Genomic DNA, 26,485 nt, shown 5'->3' on the forward strand with positions numbered 1-26,485 from the left:
TTAAAACGTGAATTGTCATGTTTTGGGGTTTAAATATCGTTTCAGTGTGACCACTATCTCTGTGAGGTCTCTGACGGTCCCCAAAATTGTCTAATTTTGTCAAACTCACTGTTGAGTTTGACGTGGCCTGTCTAGTCCTCACCATGGCAGCTAAAACCCTGAACACAGTGATCAAAATATTGAATACTGACCAATTTTATTGAAATTAGACGTATTACTTTTACAAAACCTCACTCACATACATCAGTCTGCACAAACACTATGCTCTTCTTACAATAATTGCACACCGTTTCAAAAGAATGCTGCCCCCCTCCCCACGGCCATGAGCTGTGATGACCGAGTGAGAGAAAGGTTGGTGACCGGGTAGCTGCATGGTGGTGGGCTTCTGGTTGCACATTCAGGATGTATTGACATTATATACAGCACAGAAATCACACAGCCCATGGTCTGTAGGGACCAATTATATTCGCTTCAGCTCTCTAGGGGAAAACTAGAGCGAGCGGGTCAAGGCTGATCACCCATTTTGTTAAGATACAAAGACTTTAACTATGTGACTCCATTATTACTAGGATTGGGCATCGAGTACCGGCTCAAACTTGGAATTGTTTTAAAAATTACAAAACGATTCCAATAAAAAAAACCGATTCCATTCCGTTTGGGTAATTTGGTTTGGAAATCCGATCACAGGTTCCAAATTTAACACGCGCCATGGCGGTCACCGTACTTACAGGCGCTTGTTGTGTTGCCGTGGACCACAGTAAGCGGCGCCCGGTAAATCACCAGATAAAATAAGCATCAATATCATCAAATGAGCGTCACATAAGCATGCGACCAGTTCCAACTCCACCCGTCACAAGAATCAGAATTGAGAATCGATGAGAACCGGATTAGAAATAAAGAATCCGAATTGGAATCCGAATTGTTCAAATCCAAACGATGCCCAGCCTTATCTATTACAGAGCCTACAGTAGCATTGTAGTGGTCGAAGTGACATCAACAAAACACAGATGCAACAGTTTGGCAGTGTCATCTCACCTATGACCTATTAAATTCACACAGACTAAAAACGCAACATGTACACCTCCTCCGACAGTGGAGTGAGACTTCATTTGGGATCAGACACCAAGCTAACCTTTTCATCGACACACATGACAACAGTGACTTTGTTATTGGTTACCATTACAAAGGTTTCCAATCCTTTTTTGTGTAGCAGCTCCTGAACTGATTTGTATATTCTACTAAAACAAAGCTCTTACAGGATTAAAAAAAAAAAAAAAAGCCTGCCTTTTAACTATACAAGGTTATTCTGGGACACCATTCAACACATTCAATCTGCGAGGAAGGAACGTGACTTCCAGCATCAAGAAAACATGTACTCTAGGCAAAACGAGACTGTGCTTTGCTTCTGAAGGCAAACGAGCCCTTTCAGTTGAAAAAAATCCTTTCGTCACAAGTTTGCTTAAAAAAAACTACATGATTTCTTGTGCTGTAATTTATTAAAAGGAGAGTCACTCAAATGGCACATTATACAAAAAAAAAAAAAAAAAAAAGAGCGAAAGAAAATTCACAAAAGAAAAAAAATCAAGTCAAGAGCTGAGTATATAATGTGTTTCGAGTGTGAGGCACAAGGGCAGTCGATTTTTGTGTCACACTATAAAATGTGTCTGGTGGGCATATGAATAACCAAAAAGGGACAGGGTTCAGATTAAAAAACAAACAAACATGTAAACCCTTTGTCCTACACCACGTATCATCTTCAATAAAAAGGAAATCCATCTGAGAAGCATCACTGTTTGACACTGAGCGAAGCCACTCATCAACTTGCTCCCCTATCTCCTTTCCATGTGGATCCATCAGTGGGTGGGGAGCGGTCTCTGGCGGGTCGGGGAGGTGTGGGGGGACGACAGCCTCTCTGAGGAGGCGGACGACGTCAGGGAGGACTGCAGGTGGACCGTCTTGTGGAACAGCTTGTTGCTGATCAGCACAACCAGGGAGAAGAGGCGTAGCTGGAAGTGGCTGAAAGAGTGGAAAACACAACCGTGATCAGTGGCTCGTGCAATACAAGAAATGGGTTTTTTATTCTTTTTTTCCCCACTCACTACAGCTTTGTTGGTGTCTTGGCCTCATTAGCGCTGATGATGAATAGAGGGAAGAGGATGGAGAACAAGCAGCCACTAAGTAGAAAAGAAAGAACAAAAAACATTGCATTCAGTAAATGCAGATTAAAAAAAACTCAGCCCACAGAGAACTATGAGTGTACCCCCCCCCCCCCTGCTCTTTCAATCACATTTTTTTGTGGCATTTTGGAAATATTCAACATTTCAATGTGTTTTCCAAACTCTAAGACAACTCTATCAAACATAATCCATTTCATGACTGTTTTCAGGCGGAAAAACAGGACAGGACGGGATGCTGGAGGAAAGTTGGTGATTCTCCAGATGTGCTGTCCTCTGGGATTTATAGACAGGGTTCCCACACCTTCTTAAAGGAACACACCGACTTATTGGGACTTTTACTTTATATCACGACCTGTCTCATACATACCTTATCAATTTCTGTGCGTTGGCTGTAATGCTGTCTGACGGCCCCAGCATTAGCTTAGCCTACACAGATCCTGCAGGTGAATGGTTCCAGCTCTATGCTCGATAGTAGACAAATAACGCTAAATGTTGTTATTTACACGTTGTGATTTTTAGAGTCACAGCATGTACAAAAAAACAACGTAACATGAGACACAGCCGTCTTCTATCCGTAAACAAACCGGGAACTATATTCTCAGACAGGCTTGCTGCGAGCATATCACTCCGCCCAAGTACTATATTCTTCCGCCTGAGAATATAGTTCCCGGTTTGTTTACGTTAGAAGGCGGCTGTGTCTCATGTTACGTTGTTTTTTGTACACGCTGTGACTCTACAAATCACAACATGTAAATAGGAACATGTTGGCGTTATTTTGTCACTTATTCGGAGCAGTAGGATTACTGGAACCATTCACCTGCATGTTCTGTGATGGGCTGATGCCACTGGAGCCGTCAGACAGCCTTACAGCACGCACGGAGATGAGAAGGGTATGTATCGACTTGTCTAACTCTGGGGGTTACGGTGAATAAGCTAAAGTCCCAATAAGTCGGCGTGTTTCTTTAAGCATCAAATCCAAGGACTAATCAATGACTTTTTGTGGTTGTGGTCGTGTTTGTGGTTCTTTTTAGGCCACATTTACATTGGTACGTTTTGGTTTTTTAAGCCGAAATTGGGAAAATGCCCTCATCGGGGAGCCATATTTGGCCATTTGGGGGCAGTGCAAAGTCAGGCATTTTAGCAATAGAATCGGCAAAACCTTGATTTCTCTGGAGCTGGGTTTTCTCCATAATTCCAGGGTAGATATGGACATGCTGGTAGTGTTAATTGTGACACCTATTTTTAATTTAGTCTTAGTCTTGTGCCAAATATCCTTGTTAGTTTTAGTCATATTTAGTCATTCACATATCTTTTTTTGTTAGTCAAGTTTTAGTCGACTAAAATTCTCATCATTTTAGTCTAGTTTTAGTCAAAAAATTTTAGTCTTTTTTTTAAATAACATTAATTCTGATAAACATTTCAGTCAAATAGTTATATAAAAATAAATTATATAAAGTTATATAAATATCGAGCCTCTTCCTTATTTCACCAGTAAATTCCATTTAAACGACAAAAACAACCACTGAATAGGAAAAGGGCATTTTAAAATAACAATGAATGCAGCACAAGGGTGGCGAGGCGAGTTTGAAGTGAACGCACCGTCTGTGTTGTGTTTCAGACAACGGCAGCTGCAGTCTCGGTGTTGGAATCCTCTCCAGTGAAATACAGACACACCTTTACACCGTTTAGCTGTCAGCATTTTAACCGGTGTTTACTCCAGCTGCTAGCTAACGGTAGGCTAACGTTACCTGCTGCCAAGTGTAGTATTAACTAGCGTCCCGTGCAGCGATGTTTGGGTTGCCTCTAACGTCCGTTTAGGAGCATCAGAGAGAAGCACAGGCACTTAAGTGGCACCGAAATCCGGGTTGCTACTCGGTCCGGTAGGTAACGGTCGGTGCCGTATTAGCACCGGGTCTTGGTACCCAACCCTAGTAACATCTGAATATTCTATCTCATGATGGAAGAGTAGAGACGATTGTAGACGAAAATGAAGAGAGATTTTATCTTAGTTTTTATTTTATGTCTCGTCTTTTTTCGTCAACAATAATGCATGTTAATTTAGTCTTAGTCTGCGTTTTTGGACATTGGCACAGTCTCGTCATAGTCTCAGTCATGGAAAAAAAGGTCATTGACAAACATATTTAGTCTTGTCTCGTCTGACGAAATTAACACTACGTGCTGGGCATCAATGGGTCGCTGAGGACCTGTATTATGTGAATCAGGTTTCGAATTCAACGGGGAGCCATATTTGGCCATTTGGGGGCAGTGCAAATGTCTAATAGGGACTTCTTACTGAGGGCACAGACATTACATATCACGTTGAACAAAAAAAATACACACACAATAAAAAGTAGCAATATCTAGGTCTATCAAAGTATTCATCAACACTTAAATTATGTAAACAAACACTATTTGGAGTTGACAGGACCTGAAAAAGCACAGTAGGTCACAAAGTAACTTGATAACTGTTTCTATAATAATCATGTGTAAAAACCCTCTGTAGGGCAGCTGGGCAATGGACCCGACACACACAATCACACTTTAAATTTTAAAAAAAATATGTAAGGCTGCAACTAATGCTTCTTTTCAATATCAATCAACCTCTGGGTTCTTTTTTTGATGAATCTAGAATTAGGAGCTTTACCTGATGATGTATGAGGAGGGCAGGGAGGTCAGCAGCGCCATGGGTAAACCAAAGCCAAAGTAATAGGGCCAGTTCCTCTCGATGTTGGACAGCCGTTGGTGCATCTCAACGCCTTAAACAAACATAGAAACAGCCTCAGTTTGGTTTGAGCTCTTCATTCAGTCCAGACGATTTGGGTGTAGAGCGCAAACGGGAGTATCTCACCATGGTTGAACCAGCGATACTCAAAGCAGTACAGGGAGTAGAGCAGAGACATGTGGAGGAGGCTAACCATCTGTCCAATGGCATCGATGGGGAAGAGGCTAACAAACATGCCCTGCACGACCACGCAAAATGCACAACACAATTACATTCACTTTCACAGCTTAGAGAGTAGAGATTTGGATTTGTCTGGCATTTGTTAGACATGAATGTAGATCAAGTTGTGGTGCAAAATAAAAAGTAGGGGCGCACCGATCCGCTATTAAGATTGGATATCGGTCCCGATATTGACAAAATAGCTGGATCGGGGATCGGAAAAATTAACAGAAAAAGTCCTTGAGAACTGTAACTCGTATAACTTATGGTGTCAGTTCATTGTAGCATTGACCGGCATGAAATCGGCATATGTCAGACTGACCTGCCGGTCGCGGCTGAGCATGTGAAAACCGGCCAATTCCGGTCACCGTCCGGTCTATTGGTGCATCTCTAAAATTTTGACAATTCTGCGAATCTAGAAGAATGGAATAGTTTGCCTTGACAAACTGGAGAACTCTGGCTCATGACTTTGTGACTCTGTCAGAAGAGTGATATAATTTGCGCACCGAGCAAACATTATTAGTGAATCGGTTCTTACAGCGACAGACCACAACAGCAGCTTTACTGTAACCGTTCAACACATCCTGTGAGACGACTGAAGAGAATCAGACGCAGAAGTTCTGTGTATATGCACTACGGTGTGACTTTGTAGCACTGATCAAAACAGAGGAGCACAGACAGGGACATTACTTTTAAAAAGGAAGAAAACCAGGGGTATCAGTCTTACAAAACCGTACCTGAATGAGGAAGAGGGCCTGGAGAAGAAGGTTAAAGAGCATGTCTGCGATGATCTTACTGACGCTGGGGAACGACTGCGCTTTACATCCAGACACTTCAAACGCTAGGTCAGCTATATCCTGCAACAGAGAATAACACCCTGACGGCTACAGTATATCTGGCTCAACAAAGCATATGACTAAATCATTTTAGATTGAGAACACAATTGTCTTTTTGCTTTGTAATGGCAACGTGACAGGTGGGTGATTACAAACAAATGTGTTATGTCCTGATCATCTTACAGAAAAGTCCAAAATAGTTTTCCCAACAAACGTGCATCAGGCAACAAGTTAGAAGTGAAGTCAGCTGTACTTTACTGCAACTCTATTCTAGAAACTCATATTCCAGTGACAGTAACATATGATACTGTATATTATGCAGCCTAAGGCAGCCCGTCATAAAAAACAACATTTAAGACCCTCGAAAAGGATGCAACTTTGTGGATATGGCATGTCAGACTGTGTAATGGGATCTATGTATGCTTAGACTTTAAAAAAAGGCCCGTTATCACACGGTTACATCCTAGCAAAGCAGGGCCTAACCTGGAACCAGATGGCGTTGACTATCTTGCTGAGGACGAACAGAGGGAGAACCCAGAGAGCGCTGAAGACGGAGGTCAGGATGAACTCTAACCAGGACCACACACTGCCGTGGAGGGAGGGGTCACCTGGAGCAGAGAGAAGCTTGTTGACTGACTGGTTCCTGCCCCGAGCCTGAGAACATGCCCCAGGTTCACTAGCAGCCATACATACCGATGATTTTTGCCGTGAGAGTCTGCAGCAGTGGTATAAACACCCGGTAGAAGAGAAACAGACTGAGCTGCGGAGAGAAATTAAAATTACTATAAGTGAACTACAGTTGCTCTTCAAACTCATGCTTCCCCACACAACAGCGTTTTCAAAAAAAGTAGTGTTTTACTTAAATAGTTCCATGGACATTTAAAAAGGTTACATCAGGGAAACTAAAATGAAATTGAAAAATCTATTTAGGCTTTGCATTTATATAATGACATTCAAGACATTGAAATTATTTTTGGGAGCTGCACACAGCACTTAAAAAGGGACAGAGGTTATCATAACATGGGTGTAGCAGGATGGGTTATCTGAGAGAATATTTCTTTAGCTGAAAATGACAAGAATGACTTTAGTTCTTAGTTTAAAGAAGCTAAAAGTCGAGTTTTGGACAACACGTTGCACCAAAGTATTCGGTAGTGTGTGTGTGACGAGGCTGTATTGTAACAGCAGGAGGGCGGCACGATATGAGGAAAATTATTATTATAATTATTTTGACTTATATTGCGATTTATATGTGATTCATGATGATGGAGGGAATGATCATTTTTGTATCATTATTGTTATTTTCTTCGAAAAAATAAATTATAGTGGGATTTTTGCGAGGACCTGTACCAAACAAAGATTTTTTTCTGTAGTCTGTAGGATAGGATTTGTAGGCCGTGACGTCTCTGCAGCGCCACAATACTTCATTCAGAATGGTTTGACACATATTTAGCCTTTAACAGATATTGCGCCCCGCCTGCGATTTGGATATTGCACTAGTCCATATTGCGATTTGGATAATATTGCGATTCATTGTGCAGCCCTAAACAGTAGGTTAGAAATCTTACCCAGAACACTCCTCCATTCCAGGCACAGCACTGAAAAATCCTGCTGGCTACTTTGGGGTCACTGAAAGAGAAAAATAAGGACAATGTCCATCACTGTTGAATGTTATAAGGATAATTTGGTTTCACTTCAGTTTGCCTTTTCTTACTTAACTAGAGTCAGACAGATCCATGCCAGTACCATGTCTCTGTTTGCAGACTGAAGGTATTACTTACAGATATGTATGTATGGTAACAGATGGAGAATGAGGAGAATGTCTGAGCTGCATCGATCCATGACTGCTCCAATTAAACAACATCTTGTATTTACACAATGATAAAGTTATTTTCATTGTTCACAGTGACTTGAGAATACAGAACTAATTCCAACCACTTCTTGTTTACATGTGCAAAGACCCACGACACATGCTCAGGTGATTTTGTTGACCTGAGTTCAGCACTTACTTTCAAGCTGTTCAAACTCCTGCTGTTGTGCTAGGAATGCCAGACAAACCTAACCATTTCTTGTGTTAAGGTTAATATAAGCATTGAATTGGTGGAGATTGTGGGAAATGGTGCAAAAGCATGGGAGGTGCACAGAAGTTCTACCTGAGAGGAACATGTCAGGGGGAGTTTTTTTTTTAGAAGAATAGCTGCTAATAAATCCCATAAACAGCAATGATGCTTGCATACACATACAAATATACCCATGGACATGTCTGACTCTGGCTAAGTAAGAAAATCAGTAACCATTATGCAGCCTTTTTTTGGGCTTACTTGTCCGGTTTGCGCTCCTCACTCTGTGCCCGTCTCTGTGCCAGCGCCCCGCTGGCCCTTCTCCTCCGCTGCTCTTCCCTTTTCTGCTGGATGCGGGCATCCAGCTTGGAAATTGTTCCAATCCCCAATATGGAGTCTTTGATCCCCTAGAGAACCCAGAGCAACAGGGAATACACATACCGTTTGTTTCTAACTTGTAAAATTGACCGCTGTAATGGAGCATTAAAATGTCTCAAAAAGGGCTTGTAAAAGGTATGTAAAGGCAGAGCCCATTAACAGTATTTTAGGACTTGGACAAGGATGTTTTTTGTCATGCATTAATCCAGAATTATATTACGTTTCTTACTCAGTGCCACTAAAACCACACTTTTTCTTGGTGCCAGCAGGCAGGGCTTTGCTCCAAATGACTCGTTCTAACTGCAGTTCTTTCAGGGTCAGGCACATTACATGACAGGTCTAACACAATAATTTACGAACTTATTGAAACCCCTTTTTATTATTACGATATGCTATTTCATCATTCTTATTTTCATAATAGAGTTTTATAGGACTATATTCTATTTATTTGTTTATGTCACTTTTTTATTTCATGATGTCACATTCATAATGTCACTCTTTTAAATAAAGCAACTAGCTCAACAACTGCCACCTGATTTGGGCAGTTAGCTTCTGTTAGCTAGAGCAACAACAATGCTAAAGTTATTACGACTCAACCAACTAGAGGCAGCTGCTGTAAATAAACCCAGTACACAGAGACAGAAACTAACAGCTCCTCTAATTTACTGAGCTTAACAAGGTGCACATGCTACCTTACCTAGCTGGCTAACTAGCTAGGTTGGGCTGGGTGCTTGGTTTATTACTCAGCACCACACAGAAGAGACTGTCACTACCCGATGCGAGTCGAGTGCAGATGCGAGTTGCGCATGCGTCACTTTGCGACAATGATGCAGCAACATCTACACGCTAGATTAGAGGCTGAAGTAGCCTACCAGAACCTGCTAACGAGAGACTTCTGTAATGTCAATACAATAAAAATGGACCTACATAACGAAGTTCGTTCACTGCCGCCTACAAGTTAGCAATCAAACACAACAAAGGCTGTCACTTGAATGGCGTTTTGAGCTAACGTTAGCAATCAAATAATCATAGATAGCTAAAATGTTTTTGAAATGATCCCCATCTTCTGTTATTGTTTGTAATGAGAAAAGTTTATTATTTTATGGTTTTCACAAAATTTCAGTATGACACAGATGCAAATTTGAGCATGCGCAACTCACATCTGCACTCGACTCACATCGGGTATTGACAGAGACCGTTGCAACAGCAGCAGCGAACTGGATTATTCAGAGTTACCTCGGCTGCATCAATTGTCATTTACTTTAGGGTCATTATATACAAGTGATTTTTAGGTAATTGCCCTCCTTTAGTTCTGGACATACGCCACCTGTTTTCTTGACTGTGTGGGGGATCAGTGGGGATTGAATGTTTTTGGAACACAATTTTAAAAAAGCACAGAATACATTTTTTGTTGTTGTTGCATCTTTTTTCATTATTTTTGCTAGTGAATACATGTCCTATAAACCTACTACACTCAATATCCACTTTAGTAGGTACACCTGTACAATATAATGCAATCCTATGCAACAGCTCTGCCATGACACATTTATGAAGCTCAGAATGTTGCAGCTTTTGTTGAGACTACAATGTTTACTATTGAGGTCATAGTGGGTGGTGGTGTTGTACAAGATATTACAGACATATTTCAATATAATGCAGGACAGCATTATACTGAAAGATGTCTGTAATATTTTGTCCGCCTTGAAGGCAGCTAAATATCACAAACACACTTAATACAGGTGCACCTAATAAAGTGGCCAGTGAGTGTATGTCTCTGACAAAAACAACAACAACAACAACAACAACGCTGAATAGGTCCACTGGTTTGAATTCATGAATCTGTTTCACTTTCAATGCACTTTGTGCCTCTTGTCATAGCATATGTGTGAGTACAGTGTGTGTGTGTGTGTTGTGTGTGTGTGTGTCTGTGTGTGCGTCTGCTGACCGTCGCAACATTGCGGAGGAAGGCCCTGACGCTGTCTGTCATCTCTGAACCAGCTGCAGATCCATCAACTGCAGAAGGAGGGGGGGCTGGTGACCTGGTCGTCAGCTCTCATTGCAGGGAGGGGCTCACCCAGTTACCTGCCACAACCCAAAACCAAGGAAATTAAATAAGGACTAAGAGAGCTAGCAGGTGGAACTCTTACTAGGAATTTACAATAACCTTAAAAATGCAGATCTAACCAGCAGAAGATTCACTTTGGTATGCTGAGATACAGTTGCTAGAGGCACATTGTGTAGTGTATTAACTTGCAATTTGATATAAGGTGGACTTTGTTTACTTACTTTTTCCACCCATGTCAGCCTGTGCTTTTGGCATTTCCAAAATTGGTAGTTTTTCATGTGCATACATGATACAAATCAAACTTGACACTATACTATGATATTATGAAAACATATTTGGTCCTTTAGAAGTTTAAAGTAGATCACAAGAGGGAAAAAAAACAGGACACAAACTTTCCAATTTCATAAATAGTGTTAAAAAGGGGGACAAACAGGATCTGATGTTATTAGCTGATGTTATGTCATCATGAGGCCCGTTTCGGTTTCAACGCCACCCCTCAAATAATCGGAATCGAGAATCGAAAAGAAGGATCGGAATTTGAATCAGAATTGTTCAAATCAAAAGATGCCCAACCCCAATGGTAACGTTATAAAACAGCAACGTCACCTCTTGGGTGTCGGTCAGTTATACACATTTTGTAACAAGGTCAAAGTGAAACGTTAATTCAGCCCGGTGTCTCTCTTGACAAGAACGTTACTATTTGTGCAAGTTAACATTAGCAGCTGACTCAGTGGGTTAACGTTAGCTCGAATAGGTGATAGCGAACTGTCAGCGTTTGCTGGCTCGGTCTGGCTTCCCATACAAATTTACGTTGAGCTATGTGAAGACCCACATTAATCATGTAGCTACTAGTGTGGTCAGCATGAAGCCTCCGGTCTCACAATCTTTTGACTTTCGTTGGCTTGTTTAGTGCTCTGCTAGCTTGCCTGCCTGTGTTGCTAGCTAACTGTTAACGCTCAGCAACTAATTTATATCTGTGGTGTTTTTTGTCAAGACAACACCTCAACAAGCCTGTAAAGTCAGACGGAGAACACAGTTAACCGTGGTATCTTCCTTACCTCATGCGACAGACACAGGCTTATATTAACTTCTTTAACTCTTTCTTTCGCCCACTTAACGTGTCAACAACAACACCAAACAGACCCTACAAGCAGGCAGGGCCATGGGAAACACATTGCGCAAGCTCCGACTTCTAAGGAACATGGGAAGTGTAGTCCTTATTGGAGGATGAAGGGAGATGACGGACGGTAACGTATCATTTACCACACATAACTGTTATAAAATTGGAAATAACGCCTTGAAATAATAATTGGAAACGTTTGCGTATGTGTGTATGATTTTATTACACTATTCAATATGCATTCAGTTGAAAATAATGCATTAATAAGGCTTTAGTGATACTTTGTTTCCCATGCACCACCATTAAATAATCTTCGCTGTCTTTTCTGATCTTTGCATCCTGCATATACTTATAGCCTACTTATATTGTTTATACCTATACTCATATTTTTTAATATTCCATTTAGAGAATGTGTGATGTGCACCAACAACACCAAAACAAATTCCTTGTATGTGTTAAAAAACGTACTCGTCAATAAAACCCTTTCTGATTCTGATTCTGATAAGTGTGCAATATAAAATATATATACATGTCACCCACTATTGGTAACTGCAGAGATGTTGATATAATATACAAAAATGTGTCCATAATAAATAGGTTTATATTTTGAACAAAGTGTTAAAAAGTGTTGTGTTTCATTGAAGCAATATACTATCAAGAAAATAATTATATTGGATGTACTTCTTTCGTCATCCTCACCTGTATTTACAAACCAAAGAGTAATGCAATACAGACATACATGCAAAGTGTGTTATGTTATGAGGCGTGTTTGATTTCCATAGCTCTGCACAGGGGCACACCCACGAGGCGGCGTTGTTCATGGCAGCAGCATCATGCGTTCATCTGGGCTCTAAAAGCGGCTGTAAACTCGACTCGACCGGTGCCTGTGTGTATCACAGGGGGAGATCACACATCCTATCGATGGTTGTCTGGAGGATAAGAAATGCGCACAAAAGGAAATATGCACTCATATGCCTGTGCATTGTCGGCTTCATCATGTACAGATATCTTGGGTAAGTGAAAGTTCTCACTATTGTTGTTTCAGTTAGAGCTACTTCGAGAGTGCTTGTACCTAATGCAGTGAATTAATGATCCGCTAAATTAAAATGGCAATGCTGTAAAGTCTCTGTATGGATCTGGTTCGAGACAATTAAGTGTCATCCTATAGCCTATTGTCACAGAAACTGCACAGCAAATAGGAATATTATTTTGGGGCCATAATATTAGATAAAGCTACTATGAAGTAGGGCTGGGCGATATGGAGAAAATCAGATATCATGATATTCTTGACCAAATACCTCGATATTGATATTGCGGCGATATTCTAGGGTTGACAATTGGTGCTTTAACAAAATATCTTCACACTTGGGTTAGATTTTAGATAATCATCAGTAATGTGGACATAATGTCTAAGTGGGGAAAAGGCAAATAATAGAATAGCTACAACAGTCTGGTAAGTTCAGAAAAGTACATCACTTTACTGTAATGCAGCCTTTAAAACCAGGAAAAGACACCACTTATGTCATATCACGATATTACGATACCCAAAATCTGAGACGATATCTAGTCTCATATCATGATATCGATATAATATCGCTATATTGCCCAGCCCTACTATGAAGTGAAACAATTTTCAATGTACTTCACATAAGTAGGTACAAATAAGTCACATACATTTCTCTGGGGAACTCTGGGGACTTTACAGGATGTTATAGAAAAATATATAAAGTAAAAGTAGCATAGGCTATATATCATATACATATCATAACCCTATCATATGTGTTGAAGTCTATCCAATTCGTTCCTGCTCCTTTGTGCTTGTGTTTTCCAACACAAGATGTCTGCAAATTCCTAGCAAGCATGTCATGTGGTCTATTCAAGCACAATAGCCTATGTGCTATATTATGTGAGTGTGACACAATAAACCCCTGTCCCAGCATGCCAGCAGGGGGACGGAGAATGAGCAGGAAGGTGGGTCTGAGTGCCAACTCGTCCCAGTTCACCCTGGGGGGGGAGCCCTTCCGCATCCTCGGGGGGTCCGTCCACTATTTCCGTGTACCCAGGGCCTACTGGAGGGACCGCCTGATGAAAATGAAGGCCTGCGGCATCAACACCCTCACTACGTAGGAAAACCGCTATCTGTGTTTTGTTTCTCACGTCCGGTCACCGCTTAAATGCTAACAGAGACCGCCCTGCGTCCTTGCAGGTACGTGCCGTGGAGTCTGCACGAGCCAGAGAGAGGGGTTTTCAACTTCCACACACAGCTGGATTTAATGTAAGGAGGAGTGGGACTCTTGCTTGACCCGAATACAAAACACACTCGTGATAAATCGACATACAGTGCATCGTGTATGGGAGTACGGCCCGCGCTCTCATTAAACCAAATATGCAACTTAGACATGTCCATAATCAGAATGGAAACACCTATCCCATCTACACTAAGGCTGCACAATATATCGCATTTGTTTGTTATCGTCATCGCGATATGCACATGCGCACATAGGCGCGGGAAGTAGGGGTGCTGGAGGTGCTGCAGCAACCCCCTGAGGTCGAAGTGGTCGCGCCCCCCCCCGCCCCCCGCAGAAAATGACTTCCCGCACGTCTGCTTGCGTAATAAACACAAGTAATATTGTTATCGCGATGTTGAACAGCGTTATCGCGCATTGCACATTTATTTTCCTCGTATCGTGCAGCCCTACTCTACACATAGCTTTTCTAACAACATGACCTGCTCTAAGGTGTGTTGGGAATACTCTTCTCATTGCCTAAGCCCCGGGTGCTCAGGGGACATGCTAGAGGCAGAGAGGTCCCACCTGACAACAGCCGCATCTCCCCAACAACAACAGCAGCGGCGGCATATCAAGCAATAATGACACAGAGGTGATAAGTGAGAAGCGATGTGACGCCTCCACCTGCCGCTGTTGTTGCCAAGCACATTTCACTCTCCTCAAACAAGGAGATATGAGGTCCTACTTGGGGTCAAAAAAATGCTTATTCATTATGTTCTCCGTCTGGTTTTCAGAGCCTATATCAATCTTGCTGCTGAATTGGGATTGTGGGTGATTTTACGCCCAGGCCCATACATTTCCTCTGAGCTGGACCTAGGAGGACTGCCAAGGTAATGCTAGTATTCTTTACAAATGACTATTTGAGGGAAAATGTATTCAGTATTGCTTGCATATAGAAATCCCGATTTTCTGTGTATGTATTAAAGGCCCAGTGTGTAACGTGTTTAGTTATTCATTATCAAAATCTGTGTTGCCCGTTCACCAACTTGTCCTTTTTCACGAATATTTACCTCCACCGTCAATTCCAAGTATTCCTTTTGGCTTGAAATTTTACATTTACATTCTCATGAACTGGGGTAGACGCTCCATATTCATGCGCCATCTTGAAATACGTTAGCCGGTAAGGGACATACAGGACATACTGCTCCACCTTTCACGTTTTCGCTGTCACATGATAAACTCACAGGTGCTGCTAATGCTGCTAATGGGTATCGCAGCTTCCCGGCCCCGGCAAGTTTAAAGAAGGAAACATGGATGACCACACGTATTCAAAATCAAAATTTCAGGAACAGGAGTCTTCTTCTTCGCCCAGAAAAATAAAATTGATATTGAAAAGAGCAAGAGACCGGCTTTTTGAAGCGGGAAGGCTACCGTAGCTGTAATACGTACTTTGAACTGCGTAGTGACAGAGAGTTGATTGCGATATATGATCTCAACGCTAGATGGGAGAAATTCCTACACATTGGACCTTTAAAGAAGGATTGCCCAAAGTCTGTCCAATGTTTGTTCAAAAAGCTCTTATTAGTTCATGTCCCAGTATAAAAGAAATTGTAAGTGAATTCACCTTGACAGCACAAAAGCAACTTGATCTGAACCACAAAGTGATACCTTTTTTTGTTGAGTACAATCAGGGTGAAAAATTCACATCTTTCTGTAAGAGAAGACTCAGCGGTGGAAGAAATATTCAGATCCTGTTCTTCAGTAAAAGTACTAATACCACACTGTAAAATTACTCTGTTACAAGTAAAAGTCCTGCATTGAAAATGTTACTTAAGTAAAAGTATGTAAGTATCATCAGGAAAGTGTAGGTAAAGTTTTACAAGTAAAAGTACTCAATGTAGAAGAATCCTCCCATTGTAGAAAGTGTAAAGGATCCAACCAGTTGTGTTTAATGGTCTAATCATTTCAGCTGGACGTGTAGGCCGTTATATTGTTGGGTAGTTTCATTTATAATATAACATCATATTTTATAAACTACATGTGTTTTATTTGCAACAATCTCAATTTGTAATGTAACTCAAGCTGTCACATGAATGCAGTGGAGTAAAAAGTATAATATTTCTCTCTGAAATGTAACGGAGTAGAAGTAGAAAGTGGTATGAAAAGACTCAAGTAAAGTACAAGTACCTCAGATTTGTCCTTAAAGCTTTAGTGCATAACTTTTTGATATTAATGAACGTCCATTACATTCAAGCCATTGCCAAATTACAAAGGTAATTAAGACTATCAGCTCCTCACAACTCTCTCTGGATTTCTCAGTATGACTATGTTCAGAAGATTGTGGCGTCCGGCGACTTTCGCACGCAGAAACTCAAGTGAAGATAATGACCTCTTCTGAAGAGTCCATTGTGTTTTTTTTAATCTTCCGTGTCCTCCTTGGCTACTAGCAACTGTGTGGAGGAGGAGTGGGGGGCGGTGCGGGATCACGGAGGGCTTGTATCATGTGGACGTGCCGACAGTTTTGTTGCCCCTGACACACCAACCCGACGCCCGACCGTCAGCAGAAAAGGCAGTCGGACTGATCAGCCTCCCCGAGTTGGTCAAAAAAGTGCCTCGGAACACACCGAAGCCACGCCGATTTGAGCTTACGTTCTGCGTGTGCGCGAGACGTAAAACGTCTCCATAACAGCAGACGGCGCTAATCTGTATTGTCGCCCAAAAAATTAAAACCGGCAGCTGATTGGACGAACGCGTCACGTTGGTCTGGCTTCGTTCGGAATACGATCTCATAGTTTACGAAGATAGTTCACCGAAACGTATTTCTGAAAACATTTTAAGCGAGAAATAGTCCGTGCAGTTGCTGAATCTGTCATCGACAAAAGCTCAGTTTTAAAGATTTTCGTCAGATTTTGAGAGGCGTTCGTCAGGCTCATCATTTCCGGGGTTAGCGCTCCACCAATCAGATTGGTCATTGAGTCCGACTGCCCGCCTTCTGACCCAGCAAGTCAGGTCGGCCAAAATGAAGGCCGACGGCTCCTCCGGCTGACCATGAAACCGAACAGACTTGAGTCACTGACCTCGCCAGACATAAATCGGGTAGGTGTGTCAGGGCCATTAGAATTCCTCATGGGGGGCGACAAATACTACGCACTAATAGCTTTAAGTACAGTACTTGAGTAAATGTACTTAGTTACATTCCATCACTGGGAAGACTTGACCAGTGTGTGATGCTGTGTCCTCTGCACCTCTGCTGTTCTCGCAGCTCCGTGGCTTTAGTCCTAACTAAGCATCTTGTTTTCCGTCTCTTTGCAGCTGGCTCCTCCGTGATGGCAGCATGAGACTGAGGACGACTCACCCAGGCTTTGCTCAGGCCGTCAATGCTTTTTTTGACAAACTTATACCAAAAGTGGTTCCACTGCAGGTTACTTTTTTGTCTCTAAAGCTGAAAACAAATCTTTTATAGCTCCAGATTGTTTAACTTCTCATCCTTAAGAAGAAAAAAAAATGTGTTTATGTTTTTTAGTTCAAGAAAGGAGGTCCCATTATTGCAGTGCAGGTGGAAAACGAGTATGGATCCTTTGCAAAGGATGACAGTTACATGCTGTTTATTAAAGAGGTGATGTGACAGGCTTGCTCAATTAAAATGCTCCCTTAACCCTACATTAAAACACACATGCATGAATAGAGACTGATACTGATAGAATGTTATTAATTGGATGATGTTCTGTAAGTAGGCTATCCTCTTTTGTGACATTTGTGTTTGAATTCGAAAGGCCTTAGAGTCCAGAGGGATCAGCGAGCTCTTGCTCACGTCAGACAACCACAACACAGTAAAGTCGGGGGGTGTGGACGGAGGTACGGTCTTTCAATAATATACACAAAAACATACAAACATACGCACTAGGGCTCAACGATTGTTCTTTTTTAAGTTTAGCTAAAGTTCAATATTCCCTGTGTAACAGATACAACATGTCACGGAGCATTATAACATGAGACGCCATCACAACTGCTTTATATTGTTATGCAAGGATGAGAACATGGAGAAGAATTGCCCGCAATAAGTGTTTTTCTTTAATAAGCAAGGAGCATTGAATTGGTGATATGTAACATTATTCCGTCATTTATCTTATGAAATAACAGTAAATATAATAATAAAAAGACCAATACAAAATGTTAAACCAAACATTCAATTAAATCTTCACGATTAGCTAATCGCATTCTTTTAAATCGCGAATTCGATTTGAAAACGATTATTTGTTCAGCTCTAATACAGATACACACACACACACACATACACACACATACACACACACAACACAGCTCACCTTGTGATCTCCCATCTTGTAGCCATCAGATCATTGAAGCTGCAGAAGCTTAATCAGAGAGACATCCAGGATCTGAATGCTATCCAGGTGTGTATCTCACCTTTACACATCACTTCACTGTCTGCCACTAAATACGTCAAATATACAGTTAATGAAACACGCATAGACTGTATAATATTAATGGACAATGCATCCGGTTCGGCGAAGTGCTGCAAATGCGGAAGTGCCTTAAAGCTGCATCCTATCTGAATTCCAGCAGGGGGCGACACGTGCGGTTGCAAAAGGAGGTGGGTTTCTCTAGAAGTCTATGAGAAAGTGACCCACTTCTCACTTGATTTATTACCTCAGTAAACATTTTCATAATGACTTTATCGCAATCGACTGAGACATAATGAGTATGTCTCACTCGCTAGTTTTAAGTCTTCTGCAACACAGAATTATGTTAATTTTTTAAATTATGGTCTCGTTGATTTTAAAATCTGCGATAAAGCGGGGGGTGATTAAGGGCGTGGCTATGATGTGATTGCCAGTGAAAGTGTGTAACGTAACGTAGAGTGTAAGGGCTCCTCCCTCACTCCTCCCTCGTCTCCACCAACCAATGGGTGACGTCACACATGCTCTGTCCACTAATATTAACAGTCTATAGAAACACGGGACAGTGAGTTAATAGTGTAATAGTGTGGGCCTTTTCTGTGCTGTTTGTCAGCCCAACAGCCCCATCCTGGTGATGGACTACTGGACTGGATGGTATGATGTGTGGGGTGACCTCCACCATGTGCTTCCCCCAGAGGGTAAGGAAGGCTCTCCTTGTTTTCAGTGGCTTTAGAGATGAAAAAGACACATTTCTGTCGGTGCTTACCTCTTATTCTTAATTCGCCTGGGTCATCCCTGGACTGATTGTTGTCTGAAGGGAAATTTTGTTTTCATACTGCACCGTTTGGCCCAATATCAAGCTAAATCTTGGAATAAGTGTTGCAGTATCTGCTACTGGGGTGTACCTTGGGAGCTGAATGGTTAATGTGCAGACCACAAAACCGCAACAGAGCTTTTGTTGCATGACATACCCCTTTTTCTCTTCCCTCACTTCCTGTTTCCTCGCCATCAACTACTGTATCTAATGAAATAGAATGATAAACACATTGGTATACAACTTCTTTGTAAAGAAATGGCTCATACATACAGTAGATGTGATGGAGGTTTATATTGAACCAAACATAACTGAATAGTATTTGGGGTTGATGGAATTCCCTGGAGAATTTAAAGTTATCCTTAGTCTAAATGCTGTATGTGGCTTTTTGACTGCCACCACTTTTTAAAACCATTTTTTGACACAAACAATCTGCAGATGTACTTACAGAAAAACTGGTACCAGAAAAAGCACACATTGGTAAAACCCAGTCCTGCACTAAAACAGACCTACTTAACACGAGGATGTTTTTGGTCCAAACGCCCACTTAGCTTTTAGTTTCTTACACCCATCAAAACAGACGAGTCACTTTCTGTCCTTTGTCATACAGTAGGCCACTTAATACTGCATTTTGCTGTCTTTGTACTTGTACACTGCACATTGACAATAAAGTTGAATCTAATCTAATCTAATAAAACATTTCTTTGTATCTCACCAGCAATATTTAATGTCATGTCACTTTGCTGTAAACAAATGCTTTCTGTTCCTACTGCTTTGCTTTTTGCATGAGGAACGCCAGCTACACACCAACAGTGTACTTTGTAAATGCAAATGTGAAAGTCAGGGCCAACCTACTTTTGAGTTATCATAGCCTCTAACGCCTGAGGTCAGCAGAGAAAAACTGTATGATAATTTATGAACTTTATGTTTTTAAGGAGTCAATTTGTCGAACAGTGAACGTGTTGAACTTCTTGTCAGATATGGTGTCCACCGTGAGAGAAATCCTGAGGCGAGGCATGTCTGTTAACCTCTACATGTTCCACGGAGGCTCCAGTTTTGGCTGTTCGGGGCGGGTTTTTGTGTGGGGTTTTTTTGTCGGAAATTCCTCCGGATGTCCCTCATTTCGGCCGGATGTCTGTTACCTTCCGCTTCCTTTGTATTGGCATTTTAAACTGCAGTGGATTTCTGAGGACTATGGTTAACTGCTCCTCAGATCTCTGCAGGGTAAATCCAGACAGCTAGCTAGACTATCTGTCCAATCTGAGTTTTTCTAAAACAACCTTTGAACGTACACACGTTCCACCAAAACAAGTTCCTTCCCGAGACTATTTTGCAGCGGCACCGTTGCTCCGTCCGGTGCTTAGCACGGCCCAAGATGATTGCGATTGGTTTAAAGAACGGCCAATAAACCAGAGCGCGTTTTTCTCCCATCCCAAAATGCTGTGTGGACTAGCCAAGACCTTCCTCCGCAGCGCTGCGGAGGAAGGTTTAGCAATGCGAGACTACGAACAAACTAGAGGTGTCTTTAATGCAAATTTACAAAGATTTTATTTTAATGACAAAACACTGACAATTCAGACCTGGAGAATATGTTCCATGTTGTCTATAGAACAGCATTGACCTCAACACCCAGCAGGTGGCAGCAGATGATAGTTAATCTGTTACACTATGATGATTTTCAGATTATGACGCTCCCTTGTCTGAAGCTGGGGAGTACACTCCAAAGTACCACCTCCTTAGGGATTTGCTTTCTCGATACAACAGTAAGTTAAACACTAAATTGAAATGAAAATGAAGTATGTGAATACATGATGTGCCTGATGTTGTCCTTTCTGTGCAGGTGGAAACGGTTTCCCTGACATGCCAGCCCTGCATTACAGGGAGGCTTATGAACCAGCTATCATGTACCAGCATCTGTCGTTATGGGATGCTTTGAGCTTCACTGAGGGGGTATGTTTTATCCGGTAACTATATGTGTAAGGGAAAGAATTGTGCTTTATAATAAAAGAGATTAATATATTTTTGTTTTCATTTTTTTGCAGCCAATTAAGTCACTAAAGCCATTAAGCATGGAGAATCTGCCTGTGAACAACAGGAATGGCCAGTCCTATGGATACACGCTGTATGAGACTACCATCACCAGTGGAGGATCATTGAAGTCGGGAGACAGTGTCCGAGACCGCGCCCTAGTGAGTCCTCATTGTAGCCTACATGATGGCATGATCTCGCTCGCGCTGACATCACGCAATATACACGTGCATAATACGTGTGATTGCCCTCCATTAATCATGATCCTTGATGTGTTTGAAATGCTGAAACAAAACTTAAAGGAAAAGTTTGAATTTTTTTTTAAATATGCTTAGACGTTAAATCGATACAACTCTTATATATTTAGCTTAGCATAAAAACTGGAAGCAAAGGTAAAGAGCTCGCCTGACTCTTTCCGAAGGTAAAAGAGTTCTACCATCACCTCTTAAACTCACTAATCATGCACTACTTATATCTTGTCCGCAAAAAAAAGGAGGTGACAGGGACTTATGTGTCAGATCATTTCTTGGCCAGGTGCAGTGACTTCCTAGAGACTTCTTGCCAGCGTGAGATATTCGCAGAGACTTCAGTTATAAGATATGAGATATATCACAGAGGTGCTGGTGGGCGGGTTTTGTTACAGGTGGACAGAGTCAGGCTAGCTGTTCTCCCTGTTTTTATTCTTCATGCTAAGCTAACTGTCGCCTGGCTATAATAATCTTATCATCTAACCTACAGCAAGACAGCAAGTGTAAGCGACTTTGAGTCCATGAAAAGCGCTATATAAATTCAATTTATTATTATTATTATTTCACAAAATATTGAATTGTTCCTTTAACAGTCATGGCTTTTAGGAGTCAGTGCATGTTGCTGGTAAGCCTATAGTACACATTTTACAAAAATGACGAAATACAGCACATAGAACTTGTTTAAAGGCGATGACTGTGGTGTTAGTAGTTGGCAAACTTGAAGCCACTTTTGAGATATTTCATTCACGCGAAGAAGGTATGTACTGTAATATAATGTATGTGACGGCCATATTTTTCTTCCTAGGTGTTTGTCGACAGAAGCTACATTGGTCTTTTCAAGCGCCAAAGCCTGGAGCTGGCGGTTCCAGATGGTAAGGTATGGCATCAAGTTGGACCTTGAAGGCAAATGTCCTATAAACGTCATTCACAGTTATCAGATGTGATGGATGCTGAAGTGTTGGCTGTTAAAACTGACAAAAGACATAAAGGCAATCAATCCCTACAGGGACAGCGTACCTTAAGTTTATTGGTGGAAAACTGTGGACGAGTTCACCATGGAAGGGACCTTGACAAACAGCATAAAGGTGATCGACAATATGCAGTACCTTGCTATGCCTGCTATTAAATCACTCAAGCACTCAGTGGGTAGTGTACAAGCCAATTTTGATTTGTGTTCTTGCAGGCCTCGTGGGAGACATTTTATTAAACAATATCCCCTTGCGGGATTTTATAATCTACAGCCTGGATATGAAACCCAGCTTTATTGATAGGTTTGTACGCTTTATTGAATCTAAATCATTGCATATTACTTTCATCATGATCTTATAGTGTGTTTGAAGTGGATGCCTTATTTCAGTCTTTATCAGGCACCTTGGAAAACTCTCCCTGAAACTCCGAGCTTCCCTGGATTTTTCATGGGGAGGATGTTTGCATACGGGTATCCGAGTGACACATTTATGAGGCTGCCAGTAAGTTAAATGAAACAAATAGTTTTTATGCTATGTACATTTTTGTGTGTGTGTGTTTGTATGAAAACTGAATTGTCTTTGGGTCCGCAGGGCTGGGAGAAAGGTGTTGTGTTTATCAATGGGCTGAATCTGGGCCGCTACTGGTCAATTGGTCCCCAGCAGGCTCTCTATCTCCCCGGCCCCTTTCTCAATAGTGGACATAATCAGGTACAGCTGTGCACAAACTGGCATTTGTTAGAGGAATAGATCAAAATTTTTTGGAAATATGCTTTGCTTTCTTGCTGAGTTGGATGAGAAGTTTGATACCACTCTCATGTCTGTACCAAGCGGCAACCTCCGGTGCTGAAAAATGAAGCCAATGCGGAACTGCCAAAAACTGCGCTTCCTTCAAAGGGCCATTCAAAGATGGCAAGGGAATCAATCCCCACAGACCCCCATGTTAAAATGCCTAACTTTACAGCAGAAATCAAAATGTTTACAGCCTGGTAAAAAAAAATGGTTTTGGTCTGTATAGCCAATTTCCCCCCATCATGACAACTGTATAGGGGATGATGTCAAAGGCCGGAGGCATCGGGTGTGGCCACTTTGACCTTCATTTTGGCTCTTCAGAAACCTATGCGTGGTGTCACAGAGACTACATCCACATTTTATACGGTCTATGGTCTGTACTCAAAGCTACCATTAGCTTAGCTTAACATAAAGACTAGAAACAGGGGGAAACAGCTAGCCTGATGCTGTCTGGTAACAAAATCTTCCTAAGAGCCCATCTAAAGCTCACTAATTAACACGTCACATTTCATTTGTCTCATCCATAGTCTGCCCAAGAAATAGTCTGCAATGTGTTGTTACACTTTTTGTCCGAGGTGCTAGTAGGCAAAACATTTTAACCTTTGGACAGAACCAGGCTAGCTCTTTCCATTTGTTCCCAGTCTTTCTGCTAAGCTAACCGGCCACTGGCTCTAGCTTCATTGTTAGCATACAGACATACGAGTGGTATCGATCTTCCTAAAGTCACTCTCGGCAAAATGAATAAACACGTTTCCCAAAACTATTCTTTTTTTTTTTTTATTGCATTATATTGGACTTCAGAGATCTTTTTTTTTTTTTAATTACAATGTGTAAAAACAGCAAGTCAGAGTCATGTTTCAAAGCTCTAACTCTCTCTTATTTGTCTCTCACTTTCTTCTGTTTAAATGAATAAGGTCATTGTGTTTGAAGAGCAGGAGGGTGACTACAAGGTCCAATTTGAGGACACTCATGATCTTGGCATGGCAGCAGACATCCAGTGACTGTCATCACCTCTACTGACATAGATTTACAAAGCGCTTGTAACATCAGGTCAAAACTTCAAATTCAGGGATAGCAATATTGTTAATATCATGGTCATTGTATGATATAATACCTTAAAATCTTCATACATACACACAGACCAATATGAAAAACAAAGACAGGCATGTTTGTATGGGAGCAGTTTATAGCTATATACATACAGTACCTTTAGTTACAGTGACTCTTTACACATAGAGCGCAATTACCAAGTATATTCTCTTCCCCATAGATTTTCTCTTGAGATCCTGCTTGGGGATGGCAGTTATAGTTGATATTGTTGTTAGATTTGTATTGCTTGTGTGAATATTCTGCATAATGCAGTTATTGAAATGGACACGTAAAACAAAAACCAGGCTTATGGGACAATCTGATCTTAGGCAGGAGTGTTTCACATGAAACACAAGCAGCATTGTAGCAAATTCAGACCATTATCTTTGAGTGAAAGTGCAAGGTTTCAGATGCCTGACACGTCGATAACTGAGAAAATTCCTAACAGCAACAGACTCTGGGAACATTAGCATTTGTAAGCAGTGCCACTGCAAGTCAATGGGGTATGAAATCATCACTTGCAAGCCAGCCATCCATGGTGGAAATAATTAGGTTGTGTAATACAGCATACAGCACATATGAAAGGATGCACATCCAATTTTTTGAGAATTGGCTTCATATCCCATTTACTCGCACATGCATAGCTCACGACTAACAAGTGAACGGTACCACCAGCTACTCTGAAACAATAAATAACTCTGCGTAGAAACCTTCCGTTCACTCAGTGGGATCTTAATTAGCTTACAAAGATGTCTGTGAAGTAGACAGGGCCCTAGGGATACTGAATCTTCTCTTAAATGTGAGTAGACCTCAGTAGTGTTACAGCATAACAGGAATAAACGAGCTTGGAGTAAATGACTGTAAGAGAGGACATTGCTGTTAAAATGTAATAAATCATTGCTCCGTGTTTTTTTTTTGAGTGCATGTGTGTCCGTGTGCTCACCATGTGCAGTGTGACAGCTGAGAATGTGTGTAAAGGAGTTACAAGACCTCCAAATTAATGCTGGGTCCGGGGGGCTATCTAAATAGCTCAGTGTTGTACAGTACAAGTGGGGAGGGCTCAGATCCCCTCAGTGCAGTCTGTCAGTCAGTGCTGACTCACGTAAGACAAGGGCCCCTTTTATTCCTCTGTGCAGCCCTGTGCCGGACAGCACTTTCAGAACAAAAGGGCCCTATTTAATGCTGATTGGATGGTTGGCTGGCTGGTGTTGTCTGCGCTCAGAGGGCTCTTTATTGCGTGCAGTGCCATCTCTTCCTGCAGTTTAAATCGCGTATCATCCTTTGTCTCAGCCCTCCGAGGAGACCTCAGTGGGCAAGCTCCTTTTGGCAACTCTCACCAGTGTCTCGCATTAGCCAGTGCTCTGAGCAGAACGGGGCGGCTGGCTTTTGTGCAGTTGTGCTTTGATACTCTGTAGTCCGTTCAAGCACATGGCTTGTGCTGCCTCCTGGGGTGGACAGGTGTGCCTCCATTTCAAAGCGGTGGTGAAGTGCACCCTACTGTGCTGTGATAATATTTCTGACCCTGGCTGTTGCTAATTAAGGAGCTCTGAGGTTGGTTTGAATCCAGGTAGAATCCAAATGGAGAAATGCCCCTAAAAAGGACAGACAACAAGGAAACAAGACCCATGTTAGAAGCAGCGCTTTTATGAGTCTACAGCCACGCTGTTGTGCCTTAGTGCAGCCTCTGTGAGCTAAAAGCTAACTTCAGCACGCTCACAATGACAATGCTAACATGCTAATGCTAAGTAGGCATATTGTTTACCATGCTCATCATCTTAGTTTATTAGCACATTTGCATGCAACATATGCTAGTTAGCACTAACCAAGTAAACTGAGGCTATTTGGAATATAATTAGTTTTGCAGGTATTTGGTCACAAACCAAAGTATTGGACAAATTCAAATTTTGACGTGATGATGGCTATGATTTTGACTAAGGGAAAAATACGAAGATCACCATAGTCATAAGATGTATTCTCTGGGGACCATGAACATCTGCACAAAATATTCTGTTTACATCTGTATATATTTAATACCCTCATTATGCATATACATTTACTACATTCCTGTTTACACTATATTCATCGCATCTACTGTCTACTTTATAATACTTTATTCTTTATATTATTATGTTATATTTTCAGTTTTTTAACTTGCACTACCTTGTGTTAGATACTCATATTGTTGTTACTTGTGTGATTTTCCTTTTCTTTCTGATACATGTTTTATTAGTATTGTTGGAGGGTGCCTGGTGCCTACAATATTCTTGTCAATGACTTCCTGTTATTGTTGTGTACATGATAAATAAAGACCTTGAACCATGAAATGAAA

The 26,485-nt window shown here is 41.4% G+C and overlaps 3 protein-coding genes across 5 annotated transcripts in view; 1 reads left to right on the forward strand and 2 right to left on the reverse strand.

The window, feature by feature from the left end:
- Positions 1-177: 177 nt before the first annotated feature.
- Positions 178-11,622, reverse strand: ei24 (EI24 autophagy associated transmembrane protein). Of its 2 annotated transcripts, none has more exons than XM_039777457.1 (11): positions 11,513-11,622; positions 10,335-10,471; positions 8,273-8,418; positions 7,520-7,580; positions 6,648-6,714; positions 6,438-6,562; positions 5,856-5,975; positions 5,026-5,137; positions 4,822-4,933; positions 2,100-2,174; positions 178-2,016 (listed from the first exon to the last, which is right to left on the reverse strand). In XM_039777457.1, exons 2-11 carry the CDS (start codon positions 10,374-10,376, stop codon positions 1,854-1,856), a joined length of 1,023 nt encoding a protein of 340 aa, XP_039633391.1. In that variant the 5' UTR covers positions 10,377-10,471; positions 11,513-11,622; the 3' UTR covers positions 178-1,853. The 2 variants fall into 2 exon arrangements, with proteins under 2 accessions (XP_039633391.1, XP_039633392.1); XM_039777458.1 differs by lacking the exon at positions 11,513-11,622 and adding an exon at positions 10,676-11,315.
- LOC120543994 (beta-galactosidase-1-like protein 2) lies at positions 11,597-26,485 on the forward strand. Its single transcript, XM_039777461.1, is given in 20 exon segments — positions 11,597-11,701; positions 12,357-12,587; positions 13,512-13,697; positions 13,781-13,849; positions 14,597-14,692; positions 17,115-17,223; positions 17,326-17,418; positions 17,576-17,657; positions 18,150-18,214; positions 18,834-18,918; positions 20,013-20,107; positions 20,671-20,797; positions 20,875-20,984; positions 21,077-21,223; positions 22,116-22,187; positions 22,317-22,395; positions 22,494-22,581; positions 22,668-22,779; positions 22,870-22,986; positions 23,982-26,485. Coding segments are annotated over 20 exon segments (2,070 nt in total). The 5' UTR covers positions 11,597-11,681; the 3' UTR covers positions 24,069-26,485.
- Positions 24,236-26,485, reverse strand: part of LOC120543993 (galactosylgalactosylxylosylprotein 3-beta-glucuronosyltransferase 1) — a 34,103-nt gene continuing 31,853 nt past the window's right edge. For both annotated transcript variants that reach the window (XM_039777460.1, XM_039777459.1), the window contains exon 8: positions 24,236-25,748. The gene's annotated coding sequence lies outside the window, so the exon portion shown is untranslated. The remainder of the gene's footprint in view (positions 25,749-26,485) is intronic.

This window comes from Perca fluviatilis, chromosome 16 (assembly GCF_010015445.1).
Source record: "Perca fluviatilis chromosome 16, GENO_Pfluv_1.0, whole genome shotgun sequence".
Taxonomy (NCBI): domain Eukaryota; kingdom Metazoa; phylum Chordata; class Actinopteri; order Perciformes; family Percidae; genus Perca; species Perca fluviatilis.